The sequence below is a fragment of the Coffea arabica genome, chromosome 11c (genome assembly GCF_036785885.1).
Source record: "Coffea arabica cultivar ET-39 chromosome 11c, Coffea Arabica ET-39 HiFi, whole genome shotgun sequence".
In the NCBI taxonomy this organism is placed as follows: Eukaryota; Viridiplantae; Streptophyta; class Magnoliopsida; order Gentianales; family Rubiaceae; genus Coffea; species Coffea arabica.
Genome location: NC_092330.1, coordinates 2965131 through 2981897, shown reverse-complemented (window position 1 = coordinate 2981897; position 16767 = coordinate 2965131). Strand labels below are relative to the sequence as shown.

At 33.3% G+C, this 16767-nt stretch overlaps 1 protein-coding gene across 1 annotated transcript; it reads left to right on the top strand.

Annotated features, from left to right (window-relative positions):
- Positions 1-8122: 8122 nt before the first annotated feature.
- Positions 8123-10831, top strand: LOC113716529 (4,5-DOPA dioxygenase extradiol-like). Its single transcript, XM_027240911.2, has 3 exons — positions 8123-8448; positions 9486-9850; positions 10446-10831. Exons 1-3 carry the CDS (start codon positions 8206-8208, stop codon positions 10618-10620), a joined length of 783 nt encoding a protein of 260 aa, XP_027096712.2. The 5' UTR covers positions 8123-8205; the 3' UTR covers positions 10621-10831.
- The last annotated feature ends 5936 nt before the right edge of the window (positions 10832-16767 follow it).

Genomic DNA, 16767 nt, shown 5'->3' with positions numbered 1-16767 from the left:
CCACACAAATCTGGTGTTCTGATAGAAGAAATAGATGATGAGGGCAGAGATATAGAAGAACCTTGTACTAGTACGGCATTAACAAAAAAAGCTTTCGAATGTTGAAACTCAAAACCAGAAAAAAAAAAAGTGGTGCAAGTGTAAGTGAAAATTTAACAGAAAAACTGGGGCAGAATGACATGCTTAAACAAAAACAGGTTAAAATTGAAGGTGAGAAACAAAAGACAACAACTGAAACAATGGGAGGGGTAGGTACTAGTAGGGTTATAGACAATGATGATGCTGATGAAATGAGCAGCATCTCAAATGATGAGCAGTTCAGTGCCGACCATAATTTTTGCAGAGATGACCAAATATTTGAGGATGTAGGCAGTATAGATGAAGCCGAAAATGGCCAGCAATCTATGGGAAGACAGCAGCAAGATACTACAGTGGAAAGTGCAATTGGAACTTCAGACATTCCTACCCAACAATCACAGAAGAAAGGTAGAAGAAATAGAGCAAGACAACCTACAAATTTTGGTTTAGAAACTACAGAAATTGGAGTTGCATTTGCTGGGGACAAACTAGATGATCAACTAGATAGTGGTGAAGAATCATCTATAGAAAGGAAGGACATATCCCTAAATTCATTGACTTTATCCTTGAGAGAGACAAGAAGAATCCAAAGTTCTTCAAAGGGCAAAGGTTTTTTAATAGCAAGGAGTTCAAAGAAGTTCTTAAAAACTATGCCATTGTTAATGGTAATCCTGTGAAGCCCTGCAAAAATGAGAGAAAAAGAGTTAGAGCAAAATGTAACCCCTCATGTAGGTGGTTTGTTTTCGCCTCAATAGTAAATTGTTTAGGCACAAAACGACTTGGTGGTGAAGTCAATCTATGATAAGCATGAAAATTATGGCCATGTTTGGAAGAATAGAGCTATTACCTCAAAGTGGTTGGCAACTAAGTATGAAGAGAGGTATAGATCTAACCGACAACTGCCTGTGAAAGAGCTAATACAAACTGTTGATAAATAATACAGGTCAAAAATCACTAGAGCAGTGGCATACAAAGTAAGAGCACTAGCTGTTGACACTGTGAAGTGTTCAGCTGAATCTTAGTACAAACTCCTGGGTAGGTACTCTAAGGAGCTTAAGAAGACTCATCCAGGTACAACAATCGAAATTGTATTCACACCATTCAAAAAACCGGGTAATCAAACATTCATGCGGTTTTATTGCTATTTAGTAAAAAGGGGTTTTTCAGTGGTTGTAGGCCACTAATAGGTCTTGATGGTTGTCACATTAAAGGAACTCATCGTGGTCAATTACTAACAGTCATGAGTGTTGACCCTAACAATGGATAGTAAAAGAAGCTGGAGAGCAATGGAAGTGGTTCCTTCAACTCCTTGCTGATGACTTGAACATTGAGAATCAACATCATTACACCTTCATTTCCGATTAGCAAAAGGCAAGAACCTAGATTTGGCTTGAGTGTTAACAATTGTTATCGTATTATGATATTTTTTCAATTTTATATGTTTGGTGTTTACTCCTTTTTTTTTTTTTACCTTTGTAAAAGGGCTAGACAGAACTATGTCTGAGATAGTTCCTGGAAGTGAGCATAGATATTGTGTACAACATATGTATAGAAGTTTCAAAAAGAAACATCCGAGCAAAGCTTTGAAGACCAAGATGTGGAGTATAGCTAATAGCACAACTATGGAAGAGTTCAACAAGGCCATGGAAGACATGAAAGATTCTGACAGTAAGGCCTTTAAATAGCTGGAAAAAGCACCTGACACCGGGCACTGGTATAAGGCATTTTTTCTAGTGCACACGAAATATGATATACTCATAAACAATTTATGTGAATCATTCAATGCCTTCATTCTTGAAGCCAGAGCCAAACCAATAATATCAATACTTGAACAAATAAGAGAGAAGCCGATGGAGAGGATCCAACAAAGAAGAGAAGGAGTGTCAAAATGGAATGAACCAGTAGGACCTCTAATCAAGAAATTGATTGATGATAGAATTAAGTAGGCCAACCTTTGAGAGCCAATCTGGAATGGTTTGTATGGCTACCAAGTCAAAGGTCCTAGGGCAGCATAATATGCAATAAATTTCAAAAGAAACACATGCACATGCCAACTTTGAGAGATAAGTTGTATTCCTTGTATTCATACCATTTATGGAATGCTAGTCTCTGGTAGAAATCCAATGCAGTTCACAGCCCCATGCTACTCAGGAGAGTTGTTTGCTAAAATTTATGAGAATGTCTTGGAGCCAATAAGTGGGTATCATTCTGGCTTGATTCGAAGCATTTGGAAAATGGATCCCCCAATTGCTTCTGTTCAACCTGGAAGGCCAAAAAAGCGAGAAGAAGGGATATAATAGAGGAAACGGGAAATGGGACCAAGTTGTGCAAGATAGGTGGGATGCACTATAGAAAATGTGGATAGGCTGGCCACAATGTTGCAACTTGTTTAAAAGATGGAGGGACTTATCAGCAATAGTAGAGCCAAAATCTAGAAAAGCAACATTCAAACGAGTATTAAATTTCAATTTTCGCTAACATTTTTTGCACATTTATCTACATATTGATTTTTCTAGATTTACACTTTCAGCAAAGGAGAGGAAATTCCAATGGAAATCAGGGTGCACCTGAATCTTCTCATGCAAATAGAGAGCAAGGACAGCAATCTAGACGATGGGATAGTAACAGGATGTGGGATAGTAACAACTGTTAGATCAAATAGCTCTAAACAATGTAATATTTTTTGAACGTTTTGTAACTCTAAGTGAACCAATTGTACATTCTTACAACAGAGGTTTAATATTCTGTTACTATTCATGTGAGTTCTATACATAATAATTGCATCCACATTTTATAAATATTTTATGTAGAGTTACATGTTATTCAAAAAATATTACATCGTTCAAAAAGATTATCATTGACAACCGTCCATACCTATTGATTGCATTAATATTCTACTTTTTTTTTTAAAAAAAGCCTTATATTCTAAACTGGGCCTAATTTATTTGGGCTTAAAATAACAAGGCCCAAACGCTGTCCCCTCAGTTTAGTGGCATTTCGGCTACAAAACCAGGCGGTCGCAATTCGCAGAAAAGGAAAAATGCACCTTTTTATTTGTTAACTCTTAAAAGTGATACTACATTTTAGGCTTAATTATGAAATGCCCTGTATATTTATTGGTGAATTGTAAATCAATACCTATACTCACAAAGTACGCAAATTTCGCTCTAAAAACTAACACCAGTTGTACAACTTAACGGTTTCACCAAAATTTTTTTATTATGGGAAAAAAATTACCCTTGTAATTCCTACCACCCAACTGCTTCATTTGGTATAACTATAGCTTTTCTCTATAACACTAAAACTGCTCCACGTAGGTTTGTTTGGATACACATATTATTCCAAATAATATTTCGCTTGCATCATAAACACATTTCCCAACCCACCTTTTTATATTCCCAATCAACTTTTTATCTTACATACACCTTATCACAAAAAGTGCTATAGTAATTATTCCAAATAATATTTCAAATAATACTCTATCCAAACAAACCATTGTCTATGAATTTCGGCTTAAATCTTTGTTCTAGTCTTAATTTGACCATATTCGATGGATAAACTCATGCCAGAGATGTCGAAGGTTGGATGTCCATGAGGTTTAGTGTGCTTTTCTTTGTTTGGACTAGGTAACAATAAACATGCATGGATCTAACGAGGTAAGCATAAATTCCACACCTTAGAAGCAAGAATGTAAATAAGCAAAAACAAAGTACGGGAGGACTATCTTTAGGATTACACAATCAGTGAACTGTGTATTTTGCTCAAATAAACAATCTATAGGATTACACAACGAGCAAAACTTGTGTGCTGCCCAAATAACACCACGCACAGGGAAATAACAGTAGAAATACTATTTTAGATTCCAACAAGTTCTAAGCAATCAACTCCAAGGAATTAGATATATTTTCCCTTTTTTCTATCTTATGTTACGCCAACTGAAAAAAGATTCCGTAAAAAAGAAGGGACGAAATTAAATAGAAACTAAACTAGTTTACTTTGATTAAAGAGCAAGTTGCAATTAAGAGCCCAAGACTTTTGCCGTCATAAAGGATTGAAATATTTATTGTAGACGAAACCAAAAAAATTATTTTGAGGGGCAAACTCTAAACTACTTCAACCTTAAGTATACTACATAATCGATTTTCAAATTTTGTGGGGCCAAAGTGTAATTTACAAACGCCATTTTCAAAGATATCAAAATTTTAAGATGAAATTTCATAAAACTTTGTGTGTTTGTGTGTGGTGTTGGGGGTGGCCGCGGGAGGCGCTTCTAGCCCCCTCTAGTCGTCTATGCTGTTTTGTTCCAATCTTCAGTGCCAAAATGTTTTGTTTCATATCTGAGGGACCAAAAAGAAAACAAATAAGCATGCGTGGGATTACATGTGCAATTTTCTCTAATTTTATCTTGCTAAATAGTACTAACGATTAGTTAATCCAGTTATTGCATGGCGTAAAAACTAGGTCATACCTCACTTATTAGAAAAGAATAACCATACAAAGTAATCTGACAAAGACATTAATTTCAAACTATAATCTGATGAATGTACCTGGTCGATATCCTTATATTATATAAGATTGAGTTTTGGTCAAAAAATAGGTTGAATTTCAACCGCATAGGTGGGGGCTTTCTGGGAATGTGAAATATTGTGTATTAGTTTAAAATCTTTAGGTACAAGTTAAGGAAGCATGTATTTGGGTATGTTTACTGAAATGACCCCATTTTAATACATTTAAAGTTGTTATTGATGAGCCATCTCGGTATTGATGGAATATTTAATTAGTGTGCAACCATTTTTGCATTTTGTACAACCCATATATGCTTGTATGTTGGTGTAATTACCGGAATATCCCTTAACTACCAATAATTCCCCTTTTCAACCGCAAATAACCGTTTGAGATGTTGCTTTGTCTGAAGCGTTTCAATGGCAATTGGATTTAGGAAATGAGCCAACGATTTCTCTATCAATAGTAGGAATTCATTTATCTATCATTTATAATCTATATTTATGAGTCATAAACGTTGGTCAGTTTATCCCCTTTCAGTTTCAGGAGTTAAGTTTCCCCTTTTTGCCTTTGTCTACAACGATTTGCCTTATCGTTTTCTCGTCCATCTGAGATCAACTCTGAAATTACCTATTATTTCGCCATTAATTACATCCAATTCAATTGCTCAACCGTTGGTATATTAATTAGGGGTGGCAATTGGGTCCGTTTCGGGTTGGCGGGTCGGGTTGAGACTCGGGTGTAACAGAAAACCCGCTGACCTAAACCTGACTCGCCAACCCGAAATGGGTCAGAATACCTGACACGAATTCGAAAATTTCAAATTGGCGGGTTGGCGGGTCAATCCGAAATGACTCAAAACTTAATTTTTATTTATTAATTTATCACTGTAATTTCTAATAAAATTTATTTTGTACAAGACTAATTACATAATCAAGTGATAAAAATTTAAATAAATAATCCCAAATCAAATCTAAAATAAATTAAAACACTGTAAAAGTGTTTTATCCCAAACCAAATATAAAATAAATTAAAACAGTATAAAAGTAAAAAATAATATAATACATTATTTGTCCAAATATAATAATTTCAACCTCACAAAGTTAAATAAATTCATTTAGGACTAAGTGATTAATGCTTTGGAAAAAAAAGAATAACTTAGTTTAGTTAGATAAAATAATTTTTATGTTTATTAAATTATTTTTAATTCATAAAACTAGTTATCGGGTCATATCAGGTCACTCACGGATTGACCCAAATTCGACTCATTTTCTTTTTGGGTCCATCAGGTTCGACCCGATTCTGACCCGAACCTGCGAAATTTCAACCCAAATCCATTAATTTCGTGTTAGATTTGTATCATGTTTTCAGGTCGTGTCGGAAATTGCCACCCCTAATGTTAATGCCTAAACTGTTGATTATCAATTTCTCCCTGTTCGCATTTTAGGATTGAAATAATTCTACCCGGCTTCATGCTAATCAGCTCAGAATGCTCTTCAGTCCCAGCTACTCCTGGTGGTTCAGCGTGAGGTTAGATGTCACCCCCCCCCCAATTTTTTAGTTCCTCCCTTAATTTTGTCGGTGTGTTCTTAGTACCTACAATTAGCGACTCTTATCGCGTTGCCTAACCCCAATTGGTCTGAGTTGGTTATAATTTTATAGGTTTGCAGCAATAGCAAGTAAGAGCTCTCGATGAAGATTCTGGAATAAAGTTAGCTTTCTGTGTTGCTCTGCCTTTCTGCATTATCAACGACCTTCAATTTGATATAGTTTATAGTAACGCTGTGTGAATTGATTGATTATATCGTTTATCTTTTCATACTAAGTTTTATTTCTTCTCACAATGTACTATTGTTTGTTCAATAAAAAAAACCTCCTTCCCCACAAGGACCAAACACCCGCGCAATGCGCGGGCACTCCCCCCTAGTTTATTACACTAAGAAAGTGATCCTGGTGAAGGTAGCATTTTTATTGATTTCCTTCAAACCTTCATGCCTAGTTGACCATAAATGTCATTTTATAATTAATTTTTGGATTAATCTTGCATACACTGATAGTGTATATAATTTTATCTTTGTATGCTTGTCACTTAATCTGAATTTAAATTTGACTATCATTTTTTTGCATATGTGACATGTATCCAATGATAATAGTATATATATTATCAGTATATATAATAAGATAAACTCGAAATTTTTATGCACTCTAACTTTCTATTATCCTACTAGTGAAGCCTGCAAAAGTACCATTCAACATGAAATCCAAAATAGGGGTGAAGTTAGAGTTGAACTATTTGTATTACTATTTTTTGGAGTTTTGTGAAAAAAAGGTACTATAACGACTTGATATATGTGAGATAAAAAGATAATTAAAAAATGTGTTCTTGGAAAATGAATATTTTTTTATTGGCAAAACTAAAATCCAAACATAATTATTTCGTGGGGGCAAAATTATTTGCTTTCAGGACATTCTATGTTCTCTCACGTCGCTCTTCCATATCTTTTTTGGTGCTTCAATTCCTGCAGGTAACTTTATGTTTAGGTTCAACTAAATAATAAAAAGCATTTACATACAAGAAAAGTTGTTAAATAAACTGTAAAAAAAAAAATAAAGGATGGAAAACTTTCATGTTGAACTTTGAAAGAATCGCTTTGGAATTTGACATATTGCATTTGCTATGAATATTTCTCTGACTTTATAAAAGCTTATTTGAAAGTGGTAACTGCCAACACAGAAACTTAGAACTTTTGTTCATATGGCGCTGTTTTTATTTACAATAAAGGGCTAAAACAATGGATTCCTAGCTAGATTATTGTCAATATTTTTCTAAATTAGTTTTTCTATCAATCAATCATAATTACCATTAGAAATATGGTTTGGCTGATGAATGCCCTTGGGCACTCAACAAGAGGTGGCTCAAATGTTTGTTTTTTTTTGAAAAAGTATGGTTGATTTGGAAAAATATCACAATTCAAGGGTGCAATAAATGTGAATGTGTGCATTTACATGGTAACTTAGGTATGATTTAAATATTTTATTGAAAGCACCGTTAGAAAAATCCTTTGAAATATTGGTGGGAGCAATATATTTTTTGCTCACTGATACTTGCTTTTGCTCGTCAATGGGGCAAATATAATTGTAATTAGCACTTTTTTTAAACTTCTTCGCAATTATTGCACGTACATTGGTACCAGGACAAGGACTTGGGCATGGTGAGCTGAGTGGAGCAGATGCCCCCACTTTGTCTCCACTGATCTACTGGAACTATTTTAGCCGGTTTTTCAATGATTTCAAACTTCAACTCAGCATTTTATTATTAATTGAGGTATGGACAGGAAAGAAGTCGCCAGCAACAGCCAAAACATGCAGTCGCCAGCATTTCAACTCAGCATTTTGATATTGATTGAGGAATGGACGAAAGAAGTCGCCAGCAACAGCCAAAACATGCTTCAAAAACTTTTGGAATAAAGAAAAAGAAGGACAAAGAAAAAAGGTTCTGCAATTTGTTTTTAAGCATATGAGGCTCCTATGACAACAGAATCAAAGAACTTGGCTGATTGGCAGGCTTCAATCTTGGTAGGAAAAACAAAGAAGCTGGAGAGCAAGATAGGAAGAAAAAATAAGATGGGAGCTATAAAGGAGACATTCTTCATATCACATGGATCACCAATGATATCTTTGGATGATTCATTTCCTGCAAGACATTTCTTGCTGGCTTTCAAAGAAAGGGTGTTCAGTCAGAGACCTAAAGGCATTCTGATAATTTCTGCCCATTGGGAGACCTCAGAACCAGCTGTGAATTTGATCCCTGGCCGTCAGGATACTATCCATGACTTCATCTCTAACTTCCCCAGGGCATTGTACCAGGTACCCTCATGTAATCATCATCCTATTGCTAAATTTCTTTCGTTATCTCTGCCTTAGTTTCCTGCATATTAACGCTCACACATGCACTGATTAAGTATACAATGTTCATGTGGTGTATACGCTATTAAAGTCATATAGTATGTGCATGTCCATGTATAAGTTGGTGTACATTGGAATTACAAGTAGATAAATCGATCCGAAAGAAATTTTTGAACATGATGGGAAAATGGTGGAAATAGAAGTAAAAGAGAAACATGATTGTTATTTTTGTGTTTCTACTCTCTCAATATGTGAAGATTAGTTCGAGAAATCTGATATTTTTTTGGAAAGTTTGTTCTGCTGCACTTTTACTGACACCGGATTCTCTTTTGTGTGATCATGTTATTGAGTTCAGTAAGTCACTGTAACAAAGTTTTGTTATGAGTTTTTTTACAGTCATTTAAAATCTAAGTCCTGTAAATTCTGATCTTACTCACCACACATTTTGGGAAATAAGGAACAATGGTCTATTAATTCTTGGATCCACAGTGATTTCTACTGAGAAACACCTATTTAGAAATTTGCTTCCAGCTCACGTAGGTATTCTTGAGAAAAAAGCGCAAGCAGATTAATAACTGCTATGGTGGGAACATTTATTCATCAACTAGGGCAATAACAAGAGCATACTGGATCAAAAACAAAATCTGTTAACGGCTACTAGTTTTATCCAAGCTTCAGACTGATAAACATAACACCTGTGGCCAATTGCAGAGAATCTCCATTTGAGGAAGAAAAATGAATTTGGCCAATCTTTTTTATTTTAAGCTTTGACAAGGTAAGTTGCCTGACAGTAATCATCAGAAGCAACAAGTGCATATAAGGGGATGAAAAATCTTTCCTGATGAAATTCCACTTTAAAGAACCAGGGTAACGCTTTCAACCAACATAGGAGGCCATATTAGAAGTATGATGTACATAATGAAATGTACAAAATTCACATATGTCCATAGATCATTCACATGCTTAACTGTATGTATGTTCTTACTGTTAAATTCCAGATCCAGTATCCAGCGCCAAGTGCTCCAGAATTGGCAAAGAAGGTAAAGGAACTGTTGACTGCCTCAGGTTTTGATCAGGTAGAGGAGGATAAGAAGCGCGGTTTGGATCATGGAGCATGGGTTCCCCTCATGCTTATGTATCCCGATGCTGATATACCAGTTTGCCAGCTATCTGTCCAGCCAAGCCGGGATGGGACTTACCATTATCGAATGGGAAGAGCATTGGCCCCTCTCAAGGATGAGGGCTACCTTATAATTGGTTCAGGAGCTGCCACTCACAATACAAGTCTCGCTGAATCTACTTCGATTGATCCTTGTGTTCTGCAGTTTGACACTTGGCTCAAAGAAGCCATCCTTGCAGGAAGGTAAATTATTCTATTAAACAAAGGGTTAAAAACAAAAAAAGCCTCCTGTGGTATATCTAATACATATAAAATTCCCTCGTGGTTTCAAAATATACAAAATGACACCTCATATTTTGAACTAAATTGTAAATTAACAGAATTTGTTGAAACGGAGTCCAGTAAATTTAATGAAAAACTTAACGGAATCTGGTAAACTTAACAGTAAATTTAATAAAATTCGGTAAGTTTAACAGCTGAAAACCGTCATTTTCGTTAACTTTAACGAATTTTGTTAGTTTACAATTTAGTTCAAAATATGAGATGTCATTTTGTATATTTTGAAACCATGAGGGATTTTTTTGTGTATTAAGTATACCACAAGGGGCTTTCTTGTGTTTAACCCTTAAACAAACTTGCAAAATTTTGCAAAAGAATTTCTAGAATGCATAGGGAAAAGTATAAGCACATTGACTTGCATAACCACCATCTAATCTAGTAGGCAGCATCTGTAAATGCATAACAGTTGCGTTGGGTAGTTGGATGGTTGCACAAGCTAAATGCTGCAAATAGTCAATAGTTTGATTAGAGAAGGTAATAAGTACTGCTGTTTTGGTAGGTATGAGGATATTAACCAGTATGAAGAGAAGGCACCATATGCAAAAGAAGCTCATCCTTGGCCTGAACATTTTTACCCATTACATGTAGCAATGGGTGCTGCTGGTGAAAAATGGAAAGCAGAACTTATCCATCACAGCTGGAGTACTCTTACCTCTCTCTCCTATGCTTCATAGGCAACAGACTAGCGAACTTCTTCAAGAAGCATGTTCCTGTATATGTGCTATTCTTGTATTATACACACACAAAAACATTATACAGAAAAACTGTTAACAATATCCGAATGTCATGTTTGCAGACACACTGTCTATTATGTAAAATTAGGTTGTGTAAAAGTGATTTATGCATTTCCTTCATCCTTTACTTTTCTGTATCTGAGTAATTGAACATGCGATTTTCCTTCCTTTTCTCGAAGTTTTAGCCTCTTTCCTTGTCTTTTTCAGTGTGTTAGTTGTTTAAAAATGAGTTGGTGACTATGAGTGTGAAGCTCTTTTGCAAAAACAAAACTTTACAACACCTCAATTATGTATCTAAAGTATGGACTGACTCAGCCTGACTTTAATGCTTGTGCAAGATGCAAATAAATAAAGTGAAATGGCTCGCGACTTGAAATTCTAACTGATAGAGGGTTCTGGATTAGGATTATTGCCCTTACAACAAATGGGCATCTTCAACTGTATTAGTGTGAATAAGAAATTGAAGAGATGAACTTTTGTTAAGAACAGACAATTGGCAACCAAAAGAGTAAAACATAGGGCTACTTAAGTTTGAAATTGATGCATGAAGACATGCAAGAAGGCATTTTCATGCAACGATCAAAAGACTGACATCTGGTAAACAGGGCCTGATTATGCTTCAACACAACTAGCCGCACCATTTGCAGTGGCTTCATATCTCTAAAAATTTGCTTGTAAATTTGGGTTCAATGTGAGGGACAACTCATGAAAGGAAGGATCGTTAGATTAATTAATGGATAATTGTGTCCTACATCAGGGGCGGAGACATTAAGTGGGGTCAAATTTTAGTACAATAAAACATATTTTTTTGGGTTAATCACATTTTATCCCCATAAAGAATACCTCATTTCTCATTTTACCCCCTAACCTTTAATTTTGCTCACTTAACCCCCTTTAGGACAAAATTGCCCTTGTATTATTTTGACTTTTCATTTACCTTGTTTTCCTTTCTTTTATTTCTTTTTCTCTTTTTTCTTTATTTAATTCTTCATCTTTCCCACAAAAATCTTCACCTTAATGATTGAAATTAAAAAAGAGAAATTGCAGAGATCTATCTTCTCCTTAAATGATTTAAAAAAATATTCAAATCACTTTCCTAAAATATAATTTTTTTTAGCCTTTCAATTCTTTTAATTTTGGATTTTCCTCTTTCCTTTTTAGTTTATCATTTTATTCCCAAGAAAATATCTTATGATGAAATTGTGACCTGATTAATAATCATCAATTGATATTTGTGACACGTGGCATCATACAAAAAATCAAAATTAGTTTTTGATGCCTTTTAAACTTTCATCCAAAAATATGCAAATACAAACTCAAAACAAAAATTTTCGTTGAAATGAAATTTCTATTGGGAAGGATGAAAGAGAGAAGAAAGAGAAAAAAAATAAAAGAAAGGAAAACAATTTCATCTTATGATATTTTCTTGAGAATAAAATGAGAAATTAGAAAGGAATGAGGAAAATCCAAAATTAAAAGAATTGAAAGGCTAAAAAAAATTGAATTTTAGGAAAGTGATTTGAATATTTTTTTAATCATTTAAGGAGAAGATAGATCTCTGCAATTTCTCTTTTTTAATTTCAATCATTAAGGTGAAGATTTTTGTGGAAAAGAGGAAGAATTAAATAAAAAAGAAAGAGAAAAAGAAATAAAAGAAAGGAAAACAAGGTAAATGAAAAGTCAAAATAATACAAGGGCAATTTTGTCCTAAAGGGGGTTAAGCGAGCAAAATTGAAGGTTAGGGGGTAAACTGAGAAATGAGGTATTCTTTAAGGGGATAAAATATGATTAATCCTATATTTTTAAAACAAATTACTAATGTTACATACCAGTTAAATTTATACCATACGAGTACTCAATTTTTTTTAAAACGTTGCAAAATCAATTCATTATCAATTTTATTAAATACATCTTTTTCAATGTAACTAAATGAAACTCTTGATTTTTTAAAAATATTTTGTGAATTACCATCAACTTGATTTTCTACGAGTTTCTTTTAAGAAATTTATTTTTACCATGTTATAAATAAAAATCATAGTAACTTAATTTTGTATTATAAATAAAAACTTTACCGCCCACTTGAAAAATTCTTTTTTTTTTTGAAACTTTGAAATTTGAAGAATTGGTTTTCTCACTCTACTCAAGACAGTTCACCCCTTGTTTTTGGAAACTTTGGATGAATTTATTCTTGAACTAACTTCCTTAAATAACTTGAAATAAATTCAAAATTGTCGTGATGGTAAGAATTATGAAATTTCAATTGTTTGGGGTCGATGCATATGAGAAAAGAGAATATGGTAAAATTTAGTGGAGTCAAATAAGATGCAAATTTAAAATTTTCTAAATTACCTAAGGCTAAAAACTAATTTTCTAAAATTAAGTGAGGTCAATTGACTCCACTTGCCTCACGTACTCGTATAGTCCAATGGTGGTTCAATTCTTATTGGTTTCCCATGGTCCTGTTGGGTCACTTCCCTTGTATAGGTTAGAGTAAGAGTAAGTGTAAATGGTGACAATAAACAAAAAAAAAAAAAAAATGACCCCACTTGCTTGCAAGTGCTCCACCACTATCCTACATCAAGTCAAGAAATGGACAAACACCACTCACTATGTAAATTAATAAAGGATCGACACCTAACATTTTAAGTTTTTTGATCAATGACGGGGTTTTAAACTTACGTATTACACCTCTTCCGTGGATTCACTTGAGATTTTTCTCCCTAACAAACATTTTTAGGCACATCCCGGAGGCAGTGGGAATAGAGGCAGGGGCTGCCACCATCCCCCAACGTTTGGAGATATTTTTAAATTGGGTTAATCATATTTTATCCCCTTAAAGAATACCTCATTTTTCAGTTTACCCCCTAACCTTCAATTTTGCTCGCTTAACCCCCTTTAGGACAAAATTGCCCTTGTATTATTTTGACTTTTCATTTACCTTGTTTTCCTTTCTTTTATTTCTTTTTCTCTTTCTTCTTTATTTAATTCTTCCTCTTTTCCACAAAAATCTTCACCTTAATGATTGAAATTAAAAAAGAGAAATTGCAGAGATCTATCTTCTCCTTAAATGATTAAAAAAATATTCAAATCACTTTCCTAAAATTCAATTTTTTTTAGCCTTTCAATTCTTTTAATTTTGGATTTTCCTCATTCCTTTCTAATTTCTCATTTTATTCTCAAGAAAATATCATAAAATGAAATTGTTTTCCTTTCTTTTTCTCTTTCTTCTCTCTTTCATCCTTCCCAATAGAAATTCCATTTCAACGAAAATTTTTGTTTTGAATTTGTAATTGCATATTTCTGGGTGAAGGTTTAAAATGTATCAAAAACTAATTTTGATTTTTTGTATGATGCCACATGTCACAAATTTCAATTGATGATTATTAATCAGGTCACAATTTCATTTTAAGATATTTTCTTGGGAATAAAATGAGAAACTAAAAAGGAAAAGGAAAATCCAAAATTAAAAGAATTGAAAGGCTAAATTTTAGGAAAGTGATTTGAATATTTTTTTTAATCATTTAAGGAGAAGATATATCTTTGCAATTCTTTTTTTTTAATTTCAATCATTAAGGTGAAATTTTTTATGGGAAAGATGAAGAATTAAATAAAGAAGAAAGAAAAAAAGAAATAAAAGAAAGGAAAATAAGGTAAATGAAAAGTTAAAATAATGTAAGGGCAATTCTGTCCTAAAGGGAGTTAAGTGAGCAAAATTAAAGATTAGGGGGTAAACTGAAAAATGAAAAATTCTTTAAGGGAATAAAATGTGATTAACCTTTTTAAATTTTAGCCACTAGGTGACTAGGAGATTATGAAAATTTTCATTAAAAGTGTTTCTTTCACTCTACGTCTACCCCTTAAAATTTTGACAAAATTTCCTTTGCTTCCTCCCCCACATTGCTTATATTGCATGAAAAATTTGAACTCTTACTACTCTTTACACATTTTTTACCTTGTTATTTGTTTTGTTGGTCTGTACTAAAAACTCAACTTCTTTAACTGTTTAGTGTTCTGTATTCCTTGTTAAAATTTTGGTTGAAGTGTAATCTAATAGCTAAGTTGTGCATGCCTTTTAATTCACATTTTTGACAACTTTTTGATGACAATATCTCATCTATGCTAATTGCACACTATCAAATATAACCCAATATCTAATCAATGTATTTATTTAGATACCACAATTTTGTTCAATCTATACTCAATGAGAATGCAACCCGATCAATATATTTCACAACAAGTTGCAAGATAATTAAATACAGAAATCAAAGGGGCATACATAAAAAAAAGGAAAGGCTTCATTGTAGAACATGCATTAGAAAATGAGGATCTCCTAATCAATAATCATCATACCAACAACGAAACAAACTTATGATGTTTTAATAGTAATATTTGATAATAACAAAATCTTTTCTTTATTACTCTACTAAAAGCGCGAGTTGGAGTTGCTACGGTGTGCATGGACCGATTATCCTGTAATTTCGAGCAACTTTGAGGGCATTTTAGATGAAGCAGTGGAAAGTTTTCTGGTTTCTTATATTAGTCACTGGATCATGTAGTGCTGCAATCTTGGCCATTCAATTTGCCCAATGTTTGGCCTACATTGGGAGACAGATATGAGAAAACAAACAAAAGTACTTGACCATGGCTCGTCTTTTTCCTCGCTTCCCTATTCTGAATCTTATCTCCTCTTCCTTAACAATTAACTCATAAATTTTGCCTTTCACAAAAAAAAAATAAAATAAAATACACATACAAAAACATCTTGGGACCTTACTAGTGAGGTTGAAATAATTGGGTTAGTTGAATTTCTTCTCCAAGAATCTCCAAGAAACAACTTTCTTCTTGGAATTTTCAAATACTTAGACTAACAGCAAATTAGTATTATTAAGAAGTTTGGTGTTGTAAATTTCCACGACTAATAGTTGTAAATTTTGTTTATGTCATCTAAGCTGCAACATAAATGACTGATTCCCCCTCCCTCAATTCCTATGATTTTCTTTGCGGTTTCTTGCTTTAGGACATATCCTAGCATCATGTTGATGCAATTAAGAGTTTTATGTGGTTATTATAAATAATCAATTCTTCTTAAATAATCTAAACAACGACAGCAATTTGAATGGATTTCAAATCTTTCATCAATTTCCTCAATTTGAATGAAGCCAAGAGATTAGCAGGTTACTTTTTTTGTCTTGCAAGTTTTCGTACTGAAACACTAGAATTAGAAACGAATAATTAGTACCTTCATATTTTGCATTTTTTAAAATCCTTCTAGGCACTCCACGCATTTTGCATGGCTACCAAAAACTAGTATAGAAAAAAGTACCAATGATATCAACAATATATAATATAAACACGTAATATGATAAATCTTCAACCCTATATAAATAATAAGTATGAGTTAATTTCGGAAACATTCCCTAAGGTTTATATTAATATCACCTAGTATTCTTGAAGTTTTAGAAATCTTACAAAGCTCCCCTTGAATGACAATTTGTATAATATTATGTCACCACTTATATGTAAAAGTAATATTAGAAAATGCATTGGAGGAGAGAGATTATATCATCTTTTTACTTTTACCCTTGTTCAATTTGATTTATGAAATTTGAAATGTGAAAAAAGACAAATAAGGTGGAATATTAAATTTAGAATATGAGAAGGTGTAAGTGCAATAAGTAATACATTTAACGGTTTCATAACTAGCTAACACTATTATATACAAGCGCAATACAAGCGTAACTTTTAAAGTTACTTTAACATTATAAAAAGACAAAAGTTTCAAGAGATTAGTGGCAACAAGAAGGAAATTATGGGTAGAGATTATGTAGTAAAGAGACACAAAAGTTTTGCTGCAAAGAGGGAAATTAGAATGAAAATTTTAGAAAATCAATTGCGGCAAAGACAAGTGTTAAAAGCAAAGATTTTTGCAACAAAGAGGGAGAAGAATATTTTAAATGTCATTGTTGTTATTTGTTTTTAAATATTTTAGCTTGTAGGATTTTTTTTTTTAGTCAAAATCTTTTCTCAACCTTTTGCTACTTAAAAAAAAAGAGGAAAACATTAGGTGTAACTTTGTCATTTCAATGC

What these genes read in the sequence shown, in the direction of transcription:
- LOC113716529 (XM_027240911.2), top strand. Translation starts at nt 8,206, where the DNA reads ATGGGAGCTATAAAGGAGACATTCTTCATATCACATGGATCACCAATG. An exon ending in TCCCCAGGGCATTGTACCAG is followed by an intron (nt 8,449 to 9,485) that starts GTACCCTCATGT and finishes GTTAAATTCCAG; the next exon opens with ATCCAGTATCCAGCGCCAAG. An exon ending in GAAGCCATCCTTGCAGGAAG is followed by an intron (nt 9,851 to 10,445) that starts GTAAATTATTCT and finishes CTGTTTTGGTAG; the next exon opens with GTATGAGGATATTAACCAGT.